Here is a 26,377-nt window from a genome sequence, read left to right as displayed (position 1 = left end):
AGAAGGTGCTTAATTTTAATCATCTGAAATTTCTGTTTGTTTTTATGACTACCATTTTGAGTGTGAATTAGCATTTTGGAGAAATATTTTTGGCGATTCACTGACATCTATGGTTAGCTTTTGAATGGGCTCATGGGTTATAATTTCTTTTTATTTCTAATATAAATGATGGGATACTCGAGTTTCTAAACAAGAAGTGAAACATAAGCATTTCGAAATTCATTTTTGCTAATAAAGAGCTTTTGAACAACTTTTCGCTTTTTGAGATGTGAATTCTTTTATTAAATGGTTCTAAATTTGGCGACTTTATTAAATGGTTCTAAATTTGGTGACTTATCAATATTTTAGCGATTTTAAGATAAGTTTCTTTAGAAAATTCTCAGAATATACACCAGTTTTCTCTATAATATTAATTTTACACTTTTTACCTCCCTTTTTTTTCCAAAATGTTTCTGGCTTTTTGCTGTGACGGAATTGGTAGGGATAATTGTTTGTAAGGATTTTAGACATTGCAGTTAGGAAGGTTTAGAAGAATTTGAATGAGAAGAATTTTTATTTTTTGCTGTCATATTATAAAGTTTCTTTTTGGCAACTTATTATACAATATTTTGAATCTGAAAAATACACAAGGTATAATGCTATAAAGCATAATTTAGGAAACAGTTCTTAGCAAAAGCAAAATTAGCTATGTAATTAATTAAAAAGGGTCTTCTTTTTAATTTTTTCGTAGTAAGCGTTTTCCCCATGTAATTAATTGTCTCGAAATTCTCAGAAAAAGCACCAGTTTTCTCTATAAGATTAATTTTACACTTTTTCCCTCCCCATTCTCTCCCAAAATATTTCTAGCTTTTTGCTGTTACAGAATAGTTAGGGATAATTTTTCTTTAGTATTTTAAACATTGCAGCTTGGAAAGTTTAGAAGGATTTGAAGGCAAGATTTATAGACCCACGATTCTAGAAGATTCGAGAAATATGTGACAAAATGAAAAATATCTCCATGGTATCAACACGTAATGGATGTATTTTACAGAAAGATTGCGATAAATTTCTTATTTTTTGGAGGTCTGGAAGAACAACGAAAACATAATATTTGAATGTTTTACTCCCGATACTAGAATCTTTTTCTTAACATGTTTATCTTCCCTTTATTTTCTCTACTTTTCACTAGATATAAGCATGGAAAATCTCGAAAATGCTTCTAATCTTATCATTTGGGCAGGCATTATATAAAGGGATTTTTTTATTAATAAATTGAAAACTTACAATTTAAAAGATTCATCTAATATGTCTTAATGCATCATACACAGAGCGGGCACTAAGGATTTTCCGCAAATAGAATTCTTTTTCTACTTTTGAATTTAGTATTACCTGTTGATGTAACAAAATTTTAAAAATTGAATAATAAATTATCATTTTTAAACATAAAAATATTATCACTGTGGTATCAAATTTACTTTTAACATAATTGTAATTTAAATCTCAAACTCATTATTAAGTGCAATAAAGATATAATAAGACACTGTCTTTCGAAAAATATAAAAAGCAATCTCTGTGGATCCTAAATTCTGCTGCCTAGTGCCTTTTTAAATTCTGCTTCCAATGTCTGCACCGTTACATCATCGTGAGCTGTAATTGATTTTGTTAGTGTCAGAACACGCCTTTATACTCTTAAGTTCTTTTTAAATAAGAGGCTTATTTAAACCTTTGATATTGTAGTTACTTTCAGACATAGCGATAATATGCTTCATGTCTGTTGGGGGTTTTGGACTATTTAACTTTTAGCAGGTCAAGTAAACCCTCATAGGTACATTGTGGGGAGATTGGCAAGTTAGGAGATAAAGCACTCAGAAACTAGCAAGAGCATTAGTTTGCATATTGAGACAAATTTCTAATTGCTAGAAAAGATGCTTAAAGAGAAGGAAATCAATATAAACTAGCCGAAATGTTTGGGAAGGCTTCAAATTAAAATGATGGGTAAATATTTTGTTGAGTGTTGTTGTTACATAACATAAACGTTTGTAGCTTTTAATGTGTAATTATCCTAATATCATTTAAGAATCAATGTCATAAATTACATGTATTTTAAACTGAGAAATTTTATTAGATTTTGATTTTAATAGGTTTTTTTAACAAATATTATTAAAAAATAAAATTTAGTAGTGGCCATGTAAATCTATAATGTTAAAGGCTGTGAAACTACCTAATTATTTATTTTTAACTAACTGCTTACTTTTAAAAATTATCTCTACATATTAAAGCGAGTTATTGCCTTTCATTAATACTCACTGTGGTCACAAGATAAAATACGAAAATGTAAAAATTCAAGTATAACTTATTCTTTGCATCTAGTGAGACTTAAAATAATACAAATAACTTATCACCTCTGGTGCTTTAATGGCTTATTGGAACCTTAAGGTATATTAACTGGGTTACAAACCCTATACCTCTACACGAACCTACAACACTAACTGCATCAAACAGATCCTGATTAACTTACAACACTTGCCAACTGTGCCTAGATCAGGCCCTTCAGGTTTATTCTAATTGGCAGATCTCTCTCTAGACCAGCAGCGGTGACAACATTCAGTCTTTTGTTATGAATCATGCTGATTATGATCTTACTTCTAATTTTAACCTATGTCATTTGACATAAAATGTACCTGCTATTTACTAAACCTCTAGACTGATCAAGTACGTGACAAAATGAGACAAAAAAAAAAAAAAAAAAAAAAAAAAGTAATGCTAACTCTTAGTAAAATGTAAATGTCACTTATCTTCTTTCAAATAATATGTCCAACTATTATAAGATATTTAATGCTGCTTGATAAATTGCTTAAAGTTTATTTTATTGTCAAACGTATTTATAAGTATGTTAATTAATTCATGCTTAGTAATAATACATACTACTTAGGGATCTATTTTATTTTTAGGATGGTATTACAAAAATTCAGGCATAGGTAATATTTTTAATTGAATTTATTCAGTTCCAGTTTGCTTATGGGTCCTTAATTTTTTTCATTGATGGTCCTTAAAGGTACTTAATTTCCGTGTGCAGAAATGTGTACAAACCCGGTTATGCAAGTTTATTTAAGCCTGAGTATGCAAAATCTGATTATTGCAGTGTAAAATAAAATTTTTGAAATTTTTTCTCCCAAAGCACAATTTAAAAGTGCATGGCATTAAAAGTACGGCAGTGTGAAAATTAGCAATATGATACACTGTATCATTCATACTTGAATAACGAGAAGATAAAATTATCCCCGTCATTTTTCGAAGGAAAAAAAATCATTTCTTGATAGATTAAGCATTTGATGTAAGAAAATAATAAAGACTGACATTTACCTCAGTATCAGTTTTGTAGAAACTTTTTTTTATAAAAATTCATTTATTTTTCGATGAAACAAATATTTTTATTTTTATTTCAGGTTTTCTGTTATTGGCTTCATCACAGACTGAGGATAATGATGTTATATTTGCTACAAGCAATGACTCTTTTGCATTTTATTCTCAAATTATAGAAACTCATGTAAGATATGTTATTTTTTTTATTCAACTAGTATCTTTTTCTTCAGGTATCAGGAACATCTGCTAAATAGGATTTTGTGGCAAATACATTCTTAGACAAAATAAATAAATAAATAAATAAATAAATAAATAAATAAATAAAAGACACACCAAGAAGGAGTTATCCGAATGGAAAGAAAATCGGGAGAAGTGATGTACATGTACAGAAAAACAAATGATTACAGTTTGAGAAGAATTGGATGATTTATTGAAGTGATAGAGCTTCACAAAGTGATAAAGTCAGTAACATATTTTTCCACTTCTGGCCCTTATGCAAGCATTTATTTGGCTTGGCATCGATTGATAGAGGTTACAGATGTCTTCCTGAGGGATAGCATGCTAAATTCTGTCCAACAGGCATGTTAGATCATCAACATCCTGAGGTGGTTTTAGGGCCCTGCCCATAATGCTTCAATGTGCTCAATAGGAGAGAGATACGCGACCTTGCTGGCCAAAGTAATGTTCGGCAAGCACTAAAGCAAGTAGTAGAAACGTGCAGTGTGGGGGTGGGCATTATCTTGCTGAAATGTAAGTTCAGGGTGGCCTGACATAAAGGGCTACACAACAGGCCTTAGAACTTCGTCGACGTACCGCTGTGCTGTAAGGTTGCGACGGATGGCAACCAAAGGGGTGAAATCAAATGGCACCCCAGACCATCACTCCTGGTTGTCGGCCTGCCTGCCGGAAGACAGTCAGGTTGGTATCACACCACTGTCAGGGGCGTCTTCAGACTCGCCTTCGCTGGTCATCAGGGCTCAGTTCAAAGCAGGACTCATCACTGAAGACTATTCTACTCCAGTCAGTGACATTCCAGTGCAAATGAGCCCGACACCAGTGCAAATGTTCTTGACAGGCTTGGTCATTGGTAGTCGGCACAAGGAGCATTGTGACCTCAGCCCCCTTTCTGTGAGCTGTCTATGAATGGTCCTTGTGGTCACAGAAGCACTAGTTGCACATACAGTCGATAATGATGCATCTAGGGCTGAGAATGCCGCTCTGATGATTGCTCGATCTTCTTGTTCTGTCCTGTCCCTAGGCCTAACGCTTCCTTCTTGATGCTGTGTGCGGCTATGGTTCACCTATTCCTGCCAACGTTGACTAATAATGGCATCACTCCTGCTCAAATGTCGAGCTATTCACCGATAAGACCAACCGGTTTCTTCGAGCCCAACTACACGACCTCTCTCAAATTTTGATATCTGCACGTATCGTTCACGCACCTGTATGCAAGGCATAGTTACTGTCTACCAGAGCACATGGAATGAAATTCGTGAAGATTTTATGACCTGGAATCGTAATTTCTCCTCTTAAATATCCTGCCAGTTGTGCAAATCAGATGTGCTGTAGCGACAACCGTTCATTCATTGGCTGACAAAATGTAAAATTTTGCATTTTCCGTCAAAACCTGTATGCATATCAATTTGTGTCCTATTTGCTTTATATCTTCTCGGTGCGTCGTGGTGCGTTTTTTTTTTTTTTTTTTTTTTTTTTTTTTTTTTTTTTTGTTTAAGAATGTATAAAGATACAACTGATAGACTAGCAAAAGAGAGGTACTTCTATGCTTCAGGTTTATGCTGAACCTTTGATCTACTTTGAACTATACTCGAGAAGAAAGTCTTTAATTAACAATGCTTGGAGAAAGCTACCGACACCCTAATGGTATCGTAGTCTGGGTACTGCTATTGGTTTCAAGGGTAACAGGCAGAACCAAACGGTTCTGGCTCGATTGACTTTAGGACATTTAAAGATCCTCAGATATTCCTGTGGTACTAAAACTCTTCCAACTTGCACCAAATGTAAAAACCATGAAGCTGCTGCGTAACATTTACTTAATTCTGTCTCCTTGATGTGTGAAGATCTGCTGAAGAGACCCAATTTCGTGTTGGAAGTTATGAAGGTGATGAACTAGTGGATCTGATCTGATTGAGATTAAAGGGATTAGTTAGAAGAATATATTATGTATGTGCCAGTATAAAAATATACACACACGCAGACATAAAAATTAAAGTATAATGAGAAAAAATATGGTCATTAAGTTAATGTTGCAACCATTGTCCAATGTTATAATTATTTATGTTGCCACTATTCCGATCTGCCATTGTTAGTATTTATGCGAAGTGGATAAATAACGGTGAAACCAGCAGTACACACCAAGATGTTGGACATCCATGCATCATTAAAGAAAAAGGAATTTGAAGATAGTCCCGCTTGGTACAGCAAAGTCAGCAGTATTTTAGAACACACAGTTTAGTGAACAATGTTGGATATAGGACCGCGCAGTAGACATCCCATTCATCCCCTGTTGACCAAATGTTATTTTCAACTACACCTATTATGGGCCTGGGAACATTGAGACTGGACCATATATAAGTGAAACACAGTTGCCTTGTAAGATGAGTCACAATTTCTCATTCATCATGATCATGGTTGTGTCAGTATACGCCATCTTCCAGACGATCAGTTAGTCTCCCCGTCCTGTACAGCAGGTCATACATAGGCTCGTGGTGGCGGTATTATGCTTCGAGTGACTTTTTTTTTTTTTATGGGCGGCTCTGGGACCCTTAGTTGTGGTAAAACAGGCCATGAAAGCTGTGGACTATCTGAACATAATTGCAGATCAGTTGCACCCTTATGTGGTGTCTGTCTTCCCAGCTGGAAATGGAATCTTCCAACAGGACAATGCCGTAAGTTACAAGGCTTGAATTATGTTGGAGTGGTTCGAGGAGCATAAGGAAGAATTTTAATTAATGTCCTGGACATCTAACTCACCAGATCTTAACCCAATAGAACACATTTGGGATGTAATGTAGTGGCAGCTCAAAGCTCAAACACCACCATGTCAGAATATCTCGACTTTGCGTGATAGCTGCTTAGACATTTGGTACAACCTGTCTAAAATCATCTACCAAGAACTTGTGGTGTCCATGCCAAGATGAGTTGCAGCTGTTTTGCAGGCCACGCAACACGTTATTGAGTAGGTAGTCATAATGTTTTAGCTCTTCAGTGTATATACATATATGTATAGTAGCTGAAACAAACAAACAAACAAACAAAAATGTAAAGGTATATGGGACAGATAGAAGAGACTGAAATATTGCAAATGATTTTACAATGGAATGTGTGTAAGAATTGTATGTTGAAGTGATATAAGTGCTGTTGAGCAACAGATAAAAGCGCTCTGCTGCCATAAATATCATTCTCCATGCAAATTTTATGTGATGTGCATTGCTGCATGAACATGGAGCTGGCTGACATGTTTTATTTATAAGGCTGCAGTTAACCCTTTAAGCGGCAAGGCCGTATATATATATAGCCTAGAATATTTTTTGTGATATCTGTAAGAATGTATATATAAGTAAGTGCATATTGAAATATGTCAAAGAAAGTAAGGCAATATATCAAAAGAAAACAAATCCAGATATGAAATACCAGGATAGTTTTTACTTTAAATTTAAAAAAATTAATTTGTTTTTATAGTAGTTTTAGGAAATTTGTGCTTTCTTAGCAGAAACTCTGGCTGCTCAGAGGGTTAAAACACAGGAACTATTCGGAGAAGTACCGATAATGTATCCAAAGTACCTCTTTTGAGCAGTTGTTCCATTTCTGTCCCAAGCCCCAAATTATTGTCGAACTCTACGTTTCTGTAGTGACGCATTCTTCTTAAAATCCACACAAGAGATGAATGATGGTTTTCACTTGCAGAACACTTTTATCTTCCACTCAACAGTCTGCTGTATTAATTCAACATGTCATTTTTGCATGCACATTCCATTACAAAATTTGTTTCTTTCGGTTCCTTCTGCCTGCCTACCTGCTTTTACATTTTTGCAAATATTTTAAAATTACCTTGTATACATTTGTTTATGTAAAATTTTCATAAAATAATAAAATCTAATTTTAAACATTCAAAATTTAAATTTTTGAAAGGTGTTTATCCAAGTATAATGCAGTTTTCATTCTATCGTTCTCGGAATTGAAAGTGCTTTTTTGCAAATTATTAATGTTTTTAAGAAATGCTAAATTGTATACTTATTGAAATTCATTCTTATAAATTGCTGTATTTAAGATTTGCTATTATGTAAGTTTTGTAAATGTTAGCTTATAATTGTAAACAAAATGTTTAAAGTTTAATTCCTGAAATTATGTTCAAAATGAACTTTTTCTTACCAGACCACAGTGATGTTGGATGGTCATGCTTGGGCAATTGCAGAAGTGCCAGCTGATTCTCATGTTAAGCAAACAGTTCCTTCAAATGATTCAGGAACATCTTGCGATCCACCAGTTTTAGTAACACAGCACAGAGATCCTCCAAGGAAATTTGTGTTTCTTTCTGCACAGGTTGAGTAATTATAGAGCTTTCCAACTAAATGAATACATTTAAAGCCCGTTTATCTAAACTTCATGTGATATAAATCTGTCATAACTGTGTTATGGCATTATTTCTTAGAGGCAAATATTTATTTTATAATATAAACATATCTCAGTATATTGTGTGCAAAAATTTTAGATTCCATATATGCTCTTAAATTCCTGCACTGTTTTTTCCTTCAAAAACTCTTTTTTGGGGTATTGATGCAACACTGCCAGCAGATGCGATGACATCTCAGGACATCATCACTAAAATTTCTCCTGGGTGGCCTTTATCAGTGTTGTATAAGACACCATAGTATGGCGAGGTACAAAATGCATAAGCTGCTGAAAAATATCAGGAAAGACGTAAAGTAAGAAATTTAGAACCAGTTTTTCACAAAGGCCAAAAATTGAAAGTCATAGGTAATAAATTTCAACTATTCCAATAAATGCAATAAAGAATTGAGGAAAAGTTAAAACCAAAACTCTCCGAACAAGCAAAACTCCAATTTAAAAAAATCAATGACATTTAATGAAAAAAGAACATAATAGAAGAGGAATTCAATCAACTTCAATGCCACTTCGTCAGGGGGAGGAACAATGAAATCAATTGTAATCTCTCTTCTACAAAAATCCTTGCTTTTCTGTATCCAGAATTAGCCGATGAACCATTTCAATATATTTTAATTATAATAGTTCACCCGAAAATTCTGGCCCTTCCCCAAAGCAAGGGGAAAAAAAAAAAAAAAAAATTCTAATTAAGATTTTGTACTTTAAATAAGGAGATTTCTATTCAAAGATTTGAAAACTTAAGTGAAATTATAAAATACTTTAGTGAAAAATTCAAATCAAACATTACCTTAAAATGAAGAGCATATAATCCGATGAATTTAAAATATAAGTGAAATTATGAAACTTAGTGAATAGACTTAAATAAAAGCTTAAAAGAAGTAATTAAAAACTTCAAGCACTTTTATTTAGTCCACAATCGAAACTATTCAGAATTTACCTTTGAACGAAGAGCATATAATCCAATGAATTTAAAACGTAAGCGAAATTATAAAACTTGAGTGAATAGACTTGAATAAAAACTTACAAGAATTAATTAAAAAACTTCGAGCCCTTTCATTTAGTACACAATCAAAACTATGATTAAGAAAATTGTAGCAATGATTTTTAGGTTTGCCATTTTGTCTTCATTAGCGAAACTAAAACACTGTGGCAAGAAAGTAATTGCTCAAAAGGCAAAATATGGGAACAAAAGATAGAATTTAGAAACAAAAAGAAAAACTTAAAATTTCTATTAAAATTTTAATTTTGAAAAAGAAAAAAAAACTACTTTTCTAATTAAAATGAAATTTAAGTAAACTCTGACCTTTTTTAAAACAAAAAGAGAAAAAAAGTATGTCAATCAGTGTAATACTTAATTAAATTTAGAATCAGTTATTCTTTAAAATTAGTAGACTCAATAAGGTTGCTCAGAAAATGGTAAAACGTTTTTAATAAATGTTTTGTAGAAATGAGTAGAAAAATCCATAAAGTTGAAGTTTAGATTTTTTAATTTTTATTTTAAAACTACAGAAAAAAGCAAAAGAAAGTTTGAAATAGGAAGTAAATAAACTATTGTTGTTAGAAAAGTAAAAAAAAATCTTCATGTCATTGGGCTTATCATGATGACTTTGAATATAGGAACCTTTGTTTTAATAACAAAATAGTACCGTAATTTCCGGAAGAAAAGCCGCATCAGCGCAAATGCCGCACTCGAGAAAAATGGCGGGGAAAAAATTAAAATTACACAAAAACGCCGCAATAGATTAAATTGCACGTGACATCGCCATGGGCCGTATAGATGCAAAAACTCAACCTAAGTCCTGATATATGACATACCAGTTAAGAAAAATGCATGAAATGAAACCATAACTCAAAAATAAATTAAAGGTAAGAAATGTGGAAAATATATTTACCTTCACGTATATACTTATATTTACCCACTAAAGTAGTCCATATTTGTAATACTCAGACTATATTATAAAAAATGTTGCAACAACGAAATATTAAATTTGGATGACAAAAGGAAATTTTAAATTTTACTTACGAATTACAGCAAACTATACATCATATGAAGCCATCAAAATCTGATTCTTCACTATCTGAATTAAAAAGATTTAGTAAATCCTGATCTAAGTCTTCCAGATCGTCACATTCATCCTCTTGGTTTACAGTCTCTTTATCTAAGGATATAATTTCAGCTTCTTTGAACCCTGCTATTATAGACGATGTTTCTACCGATTTCCACGCACTTCCTGCCCACTTTGCAATTTCTTCATAAGATGCTCTACGCATTTTACCACTTTTGGTTTACGTATGCAGTCCTTCACTCATCCAACACTCCCACCGCTTTCGGACTTCAGCTTTGAAGGATTTATTACCTGACAAATCTAACGGTTGTAAGATTTTTGTCAAACCACCAGAAATTATTGTTTCGATCGTAGACAATTTTTGACATCTGGTTTTCACTGACTTAAAGAAATGAGCACACATGGAATCCATTATCAATAACCCCTTTGGTTGGAGAAAAGATCCCATATGACACTGCCAAACTTTTTGTAGCCACTCATGCATGATTGTTTTGCACATCTAGCCGTTCTCGTTTGCACAAATAATTATGTCATTAGGAAAATCTCCCTTCGGAATAATCTTTCGTTTAAAAATGATCATCGGCTTTAGCTTGTCGCCGTTTGCGGCACAAGCTAACACACATGTAAATGACGTTCTTTCATGCCCCATCATAAACACAAATACAGTTTTTGCACCAGTTTCATCAACAGTTCTGTTTGCAGGAGAGTCGAAAGCTAACTGCGTTTCATCCATATTTATTATCTGCGACCGAAAAAGTTTTTTTTTTTTTTTTTTTTTTTTTTTTTTTTTTTTTTTTTTGTCAATAATAGCTGTCACATATTGTAGAAAAGATGACTTTTTATCCTGCCAGTCCATTGGTAATTGTTGCCCGACTGTTGTTCTAGTACACACAGAAATATTTTTTCTTTTCATAAATCTGCTACACCTCCTTTGAAATCATTTATGTTCATTCGTTTTGCTATAAATTTTGCTTGTAAGCGAATTTTTACAGTCGAAATTGCCATTTCCTTTCCTTGTTGCTCCTTTATCCAGTTTGCAAGGTTGTCCTCTAGATTTGGCCACCTTACAGTACCACTTCTTTTGGCTCGTTTCTGTTGTGGCATATTTTTAAGAAGTTCTTTTTCAGTTCTCCAACGTCTAATACATCTGTCGTCCATTTCAAACTCTCGAGCTGCTGCTCGATTTCCAATTTGTTCAGCATGTGAAATTACATTAAGCTTAAAACCAGCAGTATAGCTTCTGTGCTGTTTAGGGACATTTTCGAAAATTTTCCGCTCCTTTCTTACTTAAAAACTATCCAACAAGTACTTGCACCCAAACTGATCGGAGTCGTGTCCGCCTTTGAAAAAAATTGCAAAAAAGGCAGGGGTGGGGAGAGGATGGGTCCTGGAAGATTCATCGAATGTCAGAGGAAAGAGACTATTCGAACTGATGGGAATGTTGATTTGAAAGGGGGAAGAATGTTATTGTTCTGAGATCTCGTTTAGTGTGAATAAGGCATATAGGTCCGTTCAAGGGAAAGAATGTAAACAAAATAACGTTTGCAAAAAGCAACTGAGTGGTCTTTTGTGTGGGAACAGCACCAGTCTATGCACAATGACAAGGCCATCCAAACTATGTACAATGACCAACATAGAAAATATTTTATTTTTAGTGCACCTAAACACCGCATGGGTAGAAACGCTGCACCCGCTGAAAATTTAAGTTTTAACCCTTCAGCACACACGCATCACTGCGCTACGTTAGTACACGCGCGGGACGAATTTTACCCCAGTGTTTGTTTTCCGGAGTTCACCCCCCAACGTATAAATAAATGCATTTTCTTTGTTTTCAATGAATGTATAAATGACTAACAGCTTTGTGAATTCTCTTAAACCTTTTCTCCAGTTTTAATTCGAGATAATCTTACTTTAAGTTATACAAACATTTCCATACTGGTTACATAAAGTAAGCCATAAAAATCGAAATTTATGCAAAATTACTAACTTATATAAAATACATATGTGATTCTTTTATATTAGAAAAATCCGTTTTCATATATACATAGTTTTTAAACATAAGTATTTATTATAAAGAGTGGTTTGATAAAGTACTAGAGGAATATGAAAAGGCTTCATTCTTACTAGCTTTTTTCCTCTGAACTCAATATAATGTCATACAATTAATCATATCAAAGAATAGATTCTAATTAAGAATATTAAAAAATATAAATAACACATAGTTTTTCCTCCCCCCACCCTCCCACCTGAGTTTATAATTCACATAATCTCCTCACATTGACAATCCTCACGTAGTGTGACAACATATTTTTACAAACAAGTAAAGATTTTTACAAACGCTAGAGTGCTGCTCTCAGCACTCCAGCGTAATATAATAGGGAAAACAACGCCTTCAATTCAGCTACGTTTGTCTCTTGTGCATCACGTTGTCTAGAGAATTTGTTTCTTATTGATGAAATGAAAATGTTTGTTGATTTCACCAAATCTTCCATTATTTATTCATCAAAAATTTGCAATAAACACTCAGTTGGATTTTTCAAATTTCTAAAGCTTTTCTTGACACTATATTGTGCGGCCGTGTCCGAACATTTTTCGAGGGTAATTTTTTACTTCATATTGTTCCATCTATTCAAACATAAAAATCATCTGATGTCAAAGAAGATCATGTGAATCATCATAATACTGGTCAGAATCAGTTTCGTGAGCACTTTCAGAAATATTATCACACTCAGAATCGGAATCTTCAATTTTGCTACGAGTCTCAACATTAGCGAGAAGAACCCGCAGTCGTTACTGTTCTCTCTCGTACACACTTATCTCAATGAATGTCTCCCTAGAAGTGGAACGTTAGTACACGCACGGGGTAGCTACAATCCCGTTGCACATGCTTTCCCCGAAAACACAAAAATCCCAAGGACACGGGAAAAATTCCTCTGGATGACCATTTCCTAACTTGATCTTGAAAGTACATAAAGTACTAGAAAGATCACATACGACCGTCCCTTATTTTCTAAGAAAAGACTACACGTGGGGTGGATTTTACCTCAGCGCGTGTGCTGACGGGTTAAACACGGAAACGCCGCGGCGTTTCTTCCATAAATTACGGTAATTAAGAGAAAATAAACAAATAGTATAGACTCGTATTATAGATCAACAGATTTGTTTTTGTAGATGAATAAGCTAGCAGGCATTATTTATATAGAAATTAAATTTAGATGTTGTTTTTATGTAGCACTCATAGCTTATATCTTTTTAAAAAAGATAAAGTGAAAAAGTACATATATTCATTCTTTGCTTAGTATAGTGTCAAAATTTGGAAATTTTAGAGAGTAAATCGACATTTAATTCACAAATGTAATTTTTCCTTTTAAAATATGTTAATAATTTACTATTGATTACTAATAAATGCTTGCCATTCTAAAGTTAAAAAATATAATTTATGCATGCCAAATTGTCATAAAATGAGTTCAAATTTGTTTTTAGATTTAGAAATAATAATAATAATAATAATAAATAAATAAAAAAAATAGACTGAAAAATCAAATAAGACATTGAATGTATATTCCGAATATAGCTGAAAATGGTCAAAAGAGAAATTAATTATAGGAGAGAGCAAGATTACTGTATTCTACAACATTGATGTACAACCTTTTTAATTTAACATGTAATATGTTGTATTTAAATAGTATTTGAAATCTATTAGTCTTTGAAATAAAATAAATTTTGAATTGACCCCTTTAAAAAAGAGGCCAGCTATCATTTAAACATTTTATTATAATTCAACAATCACACTAATAAAATATTTACAACTGTTGTCTTCTTAATAAGAATTTGTATGCTTTCTTTATAAAAAACATTTAAGTTTTAAAAATGGATGTTTTCAACTACATCATAGTTGAATGCATTTGAAATTAAAACTGAATAATTCATAAAAGAATTGGTATATTTATAATATTTATTGTTATTGTACAATATTTATTAATATTTCTTTATTGTTCTACAGGGTAGTTTTCTGTTTAGAAAACCAAGGCCTGTTGATCAACTGTACAAACTCTTGCTTGATAATAAAGGACCTGATGCTGAAGCTGTAAAGGCCTTTTTCATGATTCATAAGGTCAGTTTGTTTTGAAATCTAAACATTAAATAATTTTAAAGACGTTGGAAGCAACTTTTCTGATTTTGACCGTAGTTCCACAAAACATCAACTGGAAGAAATGAAGTTTGTAGTACAGAGATACAATGTAGCCCTTAAAAGATGAAAAAAGTGTAGTAGCAAAAAATGAATAAGACATGTACACTACAGAATGAGTTGAAAAAGGTTTTTTTGATGGAATGGCATTGATGTACAAAATTGTCTGGCCATGAAGGAGAACATCAAATCAAAGTGTTTTAGTAAGTAATATGACTTCCCTAATTACAATGCTTGTGTGAACCATCTGTCGATACTCAACACTAAATTTTCTAACAGTTCTTGGGGTAAGAGTTCTCATTCTTCAAGGAGCATCTGTTTCGCCTGTCTGGTGTTCTCCAGAGGGTAAGATCGTGTCATTAGGCATTTTTGTTAAGTATCCCATACATGTTCAACGGGATTTAAATCAGGAGAGCATGATGGCCACTTTGGATATCTTCACTTTCCAGAAGGACCATAACAGCATGTATCCTATGCATTATCATCCATGAAAACAAAGTCGGGGCCAGTAGCACCTTTGGAAAAAATACATGTGGGGTAGAAGAATCTCACCACAATAACAATCTCTAGTCAGTGTACCTGTGTGGAAAATGTGGAGCTCCATCCATCTATTCATTAAAATGTCTCCTCATACAAGCACACTAGAAACATCCTAATGGTCCCTTTCCCTGATGTTAGTGGTATGAAAGCATGTCGCTGCCTCACTTCATATCAGCTAGCTCAGAGGATCATTTGTCAGACTGAAACAACCCTCTTTGGTAAAGAGGACATTGATAAGATGTCTAGTCTTTATGTGTTCTCTATACCTGCTAGTGCTGCCAGTAGGTTGCTGTCAACTGCCTGCAGCATTCAGGAGGGCAGGTGAATAGACCACTATTCTGAAGTTGTCTGGCAACAGCAAGTCGGGTTACCTATTGTCTGCTTGCTGTGCATAACTGCTGAGCATTGTTGACTGTCATAAGTCACCGTTGTTTTCCTTGGCCGACCACTAATGATCTTTTTCTTACACAAGGTTCGTACGGTCCTTAAGAGTCCTTAAAAGTCCTTAATTTGGGCCAAAATCAGCAGAAGGTCCATAATTTTAATCATCTGAAATTTCTGTCTGTTTTTATGACTGTCATTTTGAGTGTGAATTAGCATTTTGGAGGAATATTTTTGGTGATTTACTGACATATATGGTTATCTTTTGAATGGAATTTGCTTCTATTTCTAATATAAATGATGGAATACTCAAGTTTCTAAGCAAGAACTAAAAACATAAGCATTTGGAAATGCATTTTTTCTCATAAAGAGCTGTTAAACAAGTTTTCGCTTTTGGGGATGTGAATTTTTTTATTAAACGGTTCTAAATTTGGCAACTTGTCAACATTTTGGCGATAAGATCGGTTTCTATAGAAAATTTTAAATTCTGAGATCTGAAAATTTGTCGACGATTTTTTTTAAAACATCATAACATATTGAAATTATATTTAAAAATAACATTAAAATAAAACATTTTTATTTTTTGCTGTCATATTATAAAGTTTCTTTTTGGCAACTTATTATACAATATTTTGAATCTGAAAAATACACAAGGTATAATGCTATAAAGCATAATTTAGGAAACAGCTCTTAGCAAAAGCAAAATTAGCTATGTAATTAATTAAAAAGGGTCTTCTTTTTAATTTTTTCGTAGTAAGCGTTTTCCCCATGTAATTAATTGTCTCGAAATTCTCAGAAAAAGCACCAGTTTTCTCTATAAGATTAATTTTACACTTTTTCCCTCCCCATTCTCTCCCAAAATATTTCTAGCTTTTTGCTGTTACAGAATAGTTAGGGATAATTTTTCTTTAGTATTTTAAACATTGCAGCTTGGAAAGTTTAGAAGGATTTGAAGGCAAGATTTATAGACCCACGATTCTAGAAGATTCGAGAAATATGTGACAAAATGAAAAATATCTCCATGGTATCAACACGTAATGGATGTATTTTACAGAAAGATTGCGATAAATTTCTTATTTTTTGGAGGTCTGGAAGAACAACGAAAACATAATATTTGAATGTTTTACTCCCGATACTAGAATCTTTTTCTTAACATGTTTATCTTCCCTTTATTTTCTCTACTTTTCACTAGATATAAGCATGGAAAATCTCGAAAATGCTTCTAATCTTATCATTTGGGCAGGCATTATATAAAGGGATTTTTTTATTAATAAATTGAAAACTTACAATTTAAAAGATTCATCTAATATGTCTTAATGCATCATACACAGAGCGGGCACTAAGGATTTTCCGCAAATAGAATTCTTTTTCTACTTTTGAATTTAGTATTACCTGTTGATGTAACAAAATTTTAAAAATTGAATAATAAATTATCATTTTTAAACATAAAAATATTATCACTGTGGTATCAAATTTACTTTTAACATAATTGTAATTTAAAACTCAAACTCATTATTAAGTGCAATAAAGATATAATAAGACACTGTCTTTCGAAAAATATAAAAAGCAATCTCTGTGGATCCTAAATTCTGCTGCCTAGTGCCTTTTTAAATTCTGCTTCCAATGTCTGCTCTAAATTCTAAGAGTTCTGCCATTTCTAGATTTTGTTGTTCCGTGTGTCACTAAATTCTTAACATTCTACCACACCAGCTCTGTAACCGGCCTTTACCATATATATTTCATATTTTTTCTGAATATTCATATTACTAAAGAAATAAAATTAGCCACTTTTTCTATATATTCTAAATGCATTTAGTGTTTTTTTAGAATAAGAGAAATCCTTAATTAAATCCCAAAATTCTAAAATGAAAAGGAAACATGTTGAAGAAAGAAACTGAATACATAAAGAAAATTATTCTTCAAATATATGTGCAGTTATTATTATGTAAATTACCCAATTGTTTATGATTTCAGTCTTTACTATAATTTCCCATTTCTATTTTCTCAAATGATAAAAGTTACTAAGCCAGATTAAATTAAAATTAAATTGTATTGTTGCATGCGTATGGGTTCATTACAAAATGAATGCACAAGTCCGATGAAAAATGAACAAAATTTATTATTATCACAATAAAAATTCTTAAATTTCCTAAAATATTCATGCAGTATTACAATATCTCGCAGTAGTTATCTTTTAACTACTCAAACGTTCAAGAGAACTTAATTCAAAACAGCTAGAGAAAGCTAATCCGCGAATTCGCTACAGTCAACAAGAGCAGTTTTCTAAACAACAACAAACTAAGTAACTACTACGAACTGAGAGGTTTTCCTCCTTTTATAAGATTTTAAAATCGCGTGCGAGAATTTTCTAGTACTTTCTCGAAATCAAAAAGAGATATTTATTAAATGTTAAATGCACGCGCTCGTGTATTTTCAATTTTTCGGCTTAGCTTTCTTTTAATATTCGTCACGCGCTGCACTGCACGGGAAATAAAACCATTTAATTTACAATTCAACTAACATTAGCTATTTAAATACCAAATTCGTAACAGTATAATCTTTGACCACTAGTCTACATTTTGATTTTGAATTTGACTGCTGTTATTTAATTACGTCACAGTGAGCTGTAATTGATTTTGTTAGCATCATGCCTTTATGTTCTAAGTTCTTTTTAAATAAGAGGCTTATTTAAACCTTTGTCTGAGATTGTAATTACTTTCAGACATAGCGATAATTTGCTTCACGTCTGTTTGGGGTTTGGGACTATTTAACTTTTACCAGATCAAGTAAACCCTCATAGGTACATTGTGGAGAGGTTGTTAAATTAGGAGATAAAGCACACAGAAACCAGCGAGAGCATTGTTTTGCATATTGGGACAAATCTCTCATTGTTAGAAAAGATGCTTAATATAAAGTATCCAAAATGTTTGGGAAGGCTTCAAATTAAAATGATGGATAAACATTTTGTTGAGTGTTGTTATTACAAAACAGTAATGTTTTGTAGCTGTTAATGTGTAATTAATCTAATATCGTTTAAGAATCAGTGTCATAAATTACATGTATTTTAAATTGTGCAATTTTATTAGATTTTGATTTTAATAGGGCTTTTTTAACAAATATTGTTAAAAAATAAAATTTAATAGTGGCCATGTAAATCCATAATGACTAAGGTTACCTATTTACCTAATTTAATTATTTATAACTAACTGCTTACCTTTAAAAATTATCTCTACGTATTAAAGCAAGTTATTGCCTTTCATTAATACTCACTGTGGTCACAAGATAAAACACTAAAATGTAGAAATTCAAGTAAAACTTATACTTTGCATCTAGACTTAAAGTAATACAAAACAACTTATCACCTCTGGTTGCTTTAATGGCTTATTGGAACCTGAAAGTACATTAACTGGGTTGCAACCCCTGTAACTCTACACAAACCTATAACACTAACTGCATCAAACAGAGCCTGACTAAATTTCAACACTTGCCAACCGTGCCTTCATGAGGCCTTTCAAGTTTGTTCGAATCAGCATGTCTCTCTCTGGACAATCAGCAGCGTTGACAACATTCAGTCTTTTGTTATGAATCATGCTAATTATGATCTTACTTCTCATTTTAATCTATGCCGCTTGACATAAAATCTAATACCTGTTATTTACTAAACCTCTAGACTGACCAAGTATGTGACAAAATGAGATAAAAAAATCAACATAAAGCTAACTATTAGTAAAAACATAAATGTCACTTATCTTCTTTCAAATATTCACAACTATTATAAGTGTAAAATATTTAATGCTACTTGATAAATTGCATAAAGTTTATTTTATTCTCAAACTTATTAATAATTATGTTAATTAATTCATGTTTAGTAATAATGCATACTACTTAAGGATCTATTTTATTTTTAGAACGGTATTACAAAAGTGAAATTCAGGCATAGAATAATATTTTTAATTGAATTTATTCAGTTCCTATTTACTCATAGGTCCTTAATTTTTTCCATTAATGGTCCTTAAAAGTCCTTAAAAGTACTTAATTTCCGTGTGCAGAAATGTGTACACACCCTGTTTACAGCTCTACCTATCTTTTGAAAGGCTTTCCAATGTTGTGAAATTGTCAATTCCAAACACTTAGGTGACAGACATCAAACTGTGCCCCTTCTCAAGCATGCCAATCATTCTGCCATGTGTAGAGGTGTCCTTATGTTTTGTTATAGGTATACTGCATGTACAATCTCACTTTTCATTTGCAGAATGCCTTTAAATGTGCTTTCCTTTCTTCTTTTGCCTTGCACTGCATGCTGACTCCTTGCATTTTGAGTAATCTTACATACCCTCTGACGTCGTGCTGATATTTGAATATGCATAATTTTTCTACTGGGTTTAACTTTGATTGCAAAAAGCCAATTTCATAATTTCATGGTTGTATGTTGAAACATGAATTTGTTGTTTAAGTTTTGCACACTAGGATATTTCATAATGCTCAAATTACTTTTAATAGATATACCAGTTATTTAGAATTTTTCCATGTATTTATTATGTTCCTGTGTGCTTTCTATAAGCTGTAACATTTAGATGTTAGCCTACTTCTGCTACCTATTCATGTTGTAAAATGCAGGAAGGTTAGCGATATTTCATTTGTTTTGCAACCATTGCTTTTCGTACAGCTATAAAGAAAGCAAACCAGATAATTTTAGACAAATGAGATAGTCTTTCTATAGGGCCTCTCTGCTGACTTCACCATCCTTGTAAGAAATACTTTGAGTTACTGTAAATGTCAAACAAATTAGGAAGGGTACCACTTTGCTGAAAGTGTCTGGATTATCCAGGATTTGCAAATTAAAGTATTGTTTCATATTCGGATGATTTGTGCCAGTAACAGGTATTTTACCAAAGAACTTGAAAGTTCTGCTTTTAATTAAACCACACCAAACATTAACCTTAGCATCATCTATTATCAAACTCCACAGATACATGCAGCCAGCCTTTTATTATTATAATTTTCTTTTGAATAAAACACATGATTGTTTTTATGTGCACCTTACATCCACAATTCCTTAATAGACTTACTTCTTTTTCTTTCCCCCTTTAAATAATTTTTGGTGTTTACTTTCTTTTGTGGGTGAGCCATTTGTGTTTTATTGAAACACAGTAGTAGTAATATTTTTAGTCTATACAATTATTATCTGTATTTCTACTGTTATTCCTTAAATGTTATATAATTTTGTAGTTATCAAAATAATTTAAAAGTTTTGTTAGTTCTAATTTCTGCAATAAAAGCTCTTCATATTAGGTTGGTGCATGAAACAATGTAACAGGCATTTGTCACTTTCAGATGGTAAGTAGATTCATCTCTATTGGTGCCCATACACTTTTATTATTGCTTTGCCAAAACTGGATTTGTTGGCAAAGGAATTCAGGAATTTGTGGTGCAAATAAGTTATCAACTGCATGTTGGTCTTCTATCATTAACAAATTTTTCTAAGGCTAAGTGGCCAGAATGGTAAAAGTAATGATAGTCAGTGGGAGATGAGTCATGGGAATATGGCTGGTGAGGGAGAATTTAATAATGCAGTTCACTGAGAGTCTATATAATCTTTTCTGCAAGGTGAAAATGTATATATATCATCGTGCAACATGAGGACATCATGTCTGTTAATCTGACACTATCATCCTGTCAGAGAAGATGTAATTAATTATTTTAACACTGAAGCATGAAAGCCTAAAATTAAAATAGCAATATTTTTTATGAGTTAAGACTTGGGATGACATTTTTTCCCGTCTCCAGCTTGCTTTGCTAAAAACTTGAATGTCACAATAAAATAATGCTTGAAAATAAAATTTGTACTGATTTTAAGTAAATAATGCTATGTTAATTAGTAAATATTTACTTGAAGTAAATATTTCATAGTAAAAATTACTAGTAAATATTTTTAAGCATGAGGAATTATTGGGTAAATCTGTTCTGGACCTCCTCAATTTAGATAGATAAGGTTCTGTTATATTGATTTTATGCAGTAAGTTGAGAGAAAAAACAACAACAAAGTAGTAATAATGAAATTAATCAATTCCAGTCTTTGTTTTTATACTTTTAATTGTATAAGAGGATTATTATGATTTTTTTAAAGTTTGGTTTAGTTTATGTGATTACGGCAAATCCTCAAGGGCTATATGCTTGAGGGATGCCTTCGCGGAGGACTTTCTAAGGGTTACTGGCTTGTATACATGTTGCATATAGGGAAAACCACGAAAACAGCCATACAGACAGTCTGGGTATTCGAACTTCAGGACAAAATGCCTGTGTTCGACGACTTTACCGCTCAGCTGCTGGTGAGCTGTGAATTTTTTTAGTTTGTCTCATAATATTTTTTTTTTTTAAATATGTAACTGCCTCATTCACCATTCCTTGTAAATGATGTAATATAGTTTATGTGGTCTGAAATAAGGAATTAATTGGGCAGAATGAGACTTGAGCCGTTTTATTTAGAATTTTACCTAAAATCTGTCTAATTTGAAATTATTTAGGATATTTTATTTCAATGCATGGTTGAAATTTTAGAATTTGTTGATAGTTGAAATTTTTGAATATAAAGAAATAAATAACTTCAGATAAAGTTGCCATTTTGTGCAGTTCAGAATTGTGGAAAAATAGACTGTAACCTTCAGTGTAGAATATTATGCTATATTTCATAAAACTTGTTTTAAATTTCTTTATATAAATTTTTATTTTATATGCAGGAAGCTCAAGCATGTGCTATGTGTCTCATTCTGGCTTGTTCTCAGAATCTCCAAGAAAGTAAGGTAAGGTTTTGAAAAATTAGGTTCAGTTTTAAAAATATTTAAAATTATTGTCAATAATGGAGCATTCACACAATAGGCTTTACAGACTGGCAAAAGCCAAATTTTGTTGCTTGGCAATCAAACTTTTGCTATGTTGTGTATGTAAATTTATCTGACTTTTCAACTTTAAATCAAAATGGCATTATAATCAACTAGTCACAGTAGAACAAACGCAAACTGACATCTGGTCAACAATTTTATTAAATCATCTACACATTCTTGCATGTGCAAATTTACCTTCTTTGGTTTGCTACAGCTTAGATCTTCTTGCATAGATGTGAGCAAAGCTGATGTCTTTTACATCTTACAACTATGACAGTTCTGACAGCTATATCATCATATGAATATTCTCTAATGTTGCATTAAATTTCCTGGGTACTTTTCCGTTTGACCGGTGCAAATCTCACCAAGCAGACTTTATTGGCGACAACATACAGTATACACATAAAAAATATTAAAAAAAATGTTAGTTCTAAGAGTACTTTTTTTGAAGGCATAAATATTTTAATATTGCTTAAAATTTTATAAAAAGCCAATAAATTAAGGCAATAAATTTGTAAAAAGACATTAATTTAAGAATTTACTATGCTTTCATGGTTCAACATCCTGATTCGCCGGTTCATATCACGTGACCCCCAAGCGATCTCATCTCACGTAAACTACTCTACAAAAATCTAATGCTCTCAGTAATTATCTACATTAATTTCAAGTTAAATCTTAATTTGGAACACAAGTTTAAATGCAAGAAATATTTAAATTCGTACGAATAGCTTACTCAGGAATTATGTAAACCTGCAGTGCTTTACTTCGCTAATGCATTCTCATTAGAATTGATGAATTTAACCCTTGACTTTACCTTTTCTATATTTTCGGCTTCGGGTATTGCGTCCTGATTGACTTCATTACCGAAAATGACCTTAGACATAAAACTGAACTATCTGATAAAAATTCTATGTAATTATATGCCAGTATTGAAAGAAACAATCAATCTGATAAGAAAAAGCTGCGACTTGTTTTGAAAATGAGGCGTAAAAGGTTACCAGCGAGAATATTCCGTTTGGCATCGGTTGTACCATTACTGGCGGCTTTATCGCTTGCGCAGGCAAAACGGAAAAGTACCATTTCCTGCTATGCACAGAAATTAAACAAAATTTATATAATGTACAGAGTTGCCAACTCTCCCAATTTTTGACCGCTCTCCCGCCAACCCGATTTACAATATATTTCTTCCGACTTTTTCTTATTCTTAAAAATTTCTCACGATTTTTATGAAACTTGGCTTAATACTTCGTTATATGAACAAACAAACAAACAAAAAAAAAAAAAAAAAAGTGATTGTGGACGACTGAAAGCAATTGAATTTTCTCTAGATTATATCTAAAACAAAACCTTTTGAATCAGATGAGAACTTCTGCTTTGTGAGTGAGAGCATATACGTATCCAGAAACATCGTTCTCCAGTTCTCCAATGGGCATCGAGCTCTACTGCGTGTCATCTGGTATATATTAGCCAATGAGCACAAAGCAAGCTCAAGGCTGTTATTTGGATGTTCTTTAGTTATTTCATTCTTCTTGTCCTGAGTTGTGTGAGTACACATGCCTTCGGGAAATAGTTTAAAAATTATCATCTTTTGTTATGTCTGCGAGAAAGGGGAAATATTCGTGTACATTTCACCGTAGAGGGGCAGAACAAAGCTGTTTTAATACAATCAATAACTGAAGATTTATTTTTCAAACCCCTTTTTTTAACAATTGCACCTGTTTTGGTCCTTGCACTTGAGTATTTCTTAGTGATTTCACTACCGGGAAACATTTTTCTAAATAAAGCTGCAGCATGATCCGATGCATTCAGTGGCAGGTTGTGCTCCAGTAAAAAAGCAAAGAACAGACATTCTGCATTAATAACTTTTTGGTCCTTTGTTTCCGAAGAAATATTTAATTTTTCGTTTTTTTCAAAACAACTCATGTTGCCTTGTGTTTTTGTGTACGCACATGTTTGAGAACATCCACCTTTCCACCATGCGAAATCGAAAAATCGCAACGACAGGCGGTGCACATCGCAAATTTATTACATTTCCTTGAGGAAATAATGGAGGGAAATATTCGTGTACATTTCAAAAATCGTACACAGTTTACTTTCCCTCCATTATTTCCTCAAGGAAATGTAATAAATTTGCGATGTGTACCATCTGTCGTTGCGATTTTTCGATTTCGCATGGTGGAAAGGTGGATGTTCTCAAACATGTGCCTACACAAAAACACAAGGCAACATGAGTTGTTTTGAAAAAAACGAAAAATTAAATTTTTCTTCGGAAACAAAGGACCAAAAAGTTATTAATGCAGAATGTCTGTTCTTTGCTTTTTTACTGGAGCACAACCTGCCACTGAATGCATCGGATCATGCTGCAGCTTTATTTAGAAAAATGTTTCCCGGTAGTGAAATCACTAAGAAATACTCAAGTGCAAGGACCAAAACAGGTGCAATTGTTAAAAAAAGGGGTTTGAAAAATAAATCTTCAGTTATTGATTGCATTAAAACAGCTTTGTTCTGCCCCTCTACGGATGGAAGCAATGATACTGATTCACAACTGTTTCCAATTGTTTCTTTTAATCCAGAGTCTTCAGAAACTGTATACAGGTAGGAGCACCTCTATCCAGGCTGTATCTCAACCAAGCACCTCTATACAGGCTGTATAGAGGTGCTTGGTTGAGATTGATTGTCAATCTTCTGATCAAATAAATAAGTTTCATCCTACATATCATCATGGGATTACACAAGTGATTCTATAACATATATCTCAGTATCACTGCTATCTTCATGCTCTGATTCAGAATAAGAGGGTAATTCATGAAGCACTTTTAGCTCTTCGGAAAAAGTTAGACCTCTCCATGCCATTTATGGAAAATTAATTAAAAAAAATTAACTTCAATTAATATTAAAAATAAAGAAAAATAAGCTATAAGATATACAAAACAATATCTACACATTTATTGTAAATAAACGGGAATGAGACTTAAAAAGCGACAGCAAAAAATTTCACGCAACTTCCCTAAATAAAGATGACACAAACTACTGATAAAATTCCCACCTACTGAAAACTACTCACAAAAATTTCAAGATACCTATATTAGGGCTTTCATAGCACAAACCACACCTCACCCCCAAGACTGCTTTGTTTGAATTCATTTCCCTCCAAAACAATGGAAATAGAAAACATACACAACAGATGTTTTCTCCTAAGACAGATATTTTGATGCATAACAGCATGAGATCGCTAAAGGTGCAGTGGTCCTGCTAATGGAACACCCCATTTTATTTGATGCTCAAGCAAAGTTTAAAGTTTGAAAAAAAATTAAACATTTAGCAGTAGTAGCAATAAAAGCTTGAGATATCATGTTGTGCAGACATTGAAGACAATAAAAGGTTTTGAACTTAACCAATTTATTAACAATATAATAAAGAATAAAAACACAGAAAATAAATTAAACAATATCAGAGTCTTAGGAAAAATATAATATAATCATCATTCATCAAATAATATTTTTACCTGGTCTCCAAAACACAGGCATTCAATACAAACAAAAATGTCCTAAGCATTAATTATGCAGCCTAAAAATGAAGTTGGCTACACATTCAAAACGTCCATGATCAATGGTTGAGAAAACACCTGAAATTTAAATGAAGTTCTTGAAAGCACTCAAAACCGGCCTAACTCCGTTTGCATGAGTTGAACACAAGGAATCGCCGCTCACGTATTTTAAATGCCACCTTTATGTAAGAACATGGATGCCGCCCACGGCAGTCACTCACATGGTAGCTTCTGGGATCAAGGAATTTATTCCGGAACAATAATCTTGTGGACATGAACCAAGGTACCCCATTCCGGAACAACCAACCCGCGAACAGGCACCAAGGAACTTTATTCAGGAACAGCCATCCCGCAAACCGGAGCCAAGGCACTTTATTCACCAGACTGCATGCATCCTTCTGAAGGGGCTGGAAACCGCTCACTCAAGTGCCAGGAAAGCAGGAACTAGAAGGAGGGTTGAGCCAGAGCGACGGAAGATACGTATAGCAGAAGTAGGCATGACGTCAGCTATCGGCACAAATCGGCTTTTCAGATGACGCAACATCACGTTTCGTTTTTGCATCTCAGTTAGGTTGAAACAGTCCATTCTCAATGCAAACAGTGGCAGCAAGAAAAAGAAGTAGAAGTAACTACTATATTACATTAAAATAAGAACTAAACTAAATAAACATTTCAAGGAGGAGAGATGATGCAGTAAAAAGTTTACAATAAGTTACATTTTCCAACAAATGCCCCCCACATCATCATCTCCGACCTGAAATAAAAACTGAATGCCAGTATGTTTACA

The 26,377-nt window shown here is 32.9% G+C and overlaps 1 protein-coding gene across 2 annotated transcripts in view; it reads left to right on the top strand.

Moving 5' to 3' along the window:
- Positions 1 to 26,377, top strand: part of Nup154 (nuclear pore complex protein Nup154) — a 206,138-nt gene that overhangs the window by 73,340 nt on the left and 106,421 nt on the right. For both annotated transcript variants that reach the window (XM_085820338.1, XM_085820337.1), the window contains exons 13-16: positions 3,426 to 3,526; positions 7,735 to 7,902; positions 14,056 to 14,166; positions 21,900 to 21,962. In XM_085820338.1, coding sequence (XP_085676464.1) covers positions 3,426 to 3,526; positions 7,735 to 7,902; positions 14,056 to 14,166; positions 21,900 to 21,962 — 443 coding nt within the window. The remainder of the gene's footprint in view (positions 1 to 3,425; positions 3,527 to 7,734; positions 7,903 to 14,055; positions 14,167 to 21,899; positions 21,963 to 26,377) is intronic.

Source organism: Stegodyphus dumicola, chromosome 7 (assembly GCF_044657685.1).
Source record: "Stegodyphus dumicola isolate Sdum_Otavi_A_Nest chromosome 7, ASM4465768v1".
In the NCBI taxonomy this organism is placed as follows: Eukaryota; Metazoa; Arthropoda; class Arachnida; order Araneae; family Eresidae; genus Stegodyphus; species Stegodyphus dumicola.
Note: the sequence above shows the minus strand (reverse complement) of the source record. Positions and strands in the feature narration are given on the sequence as shown.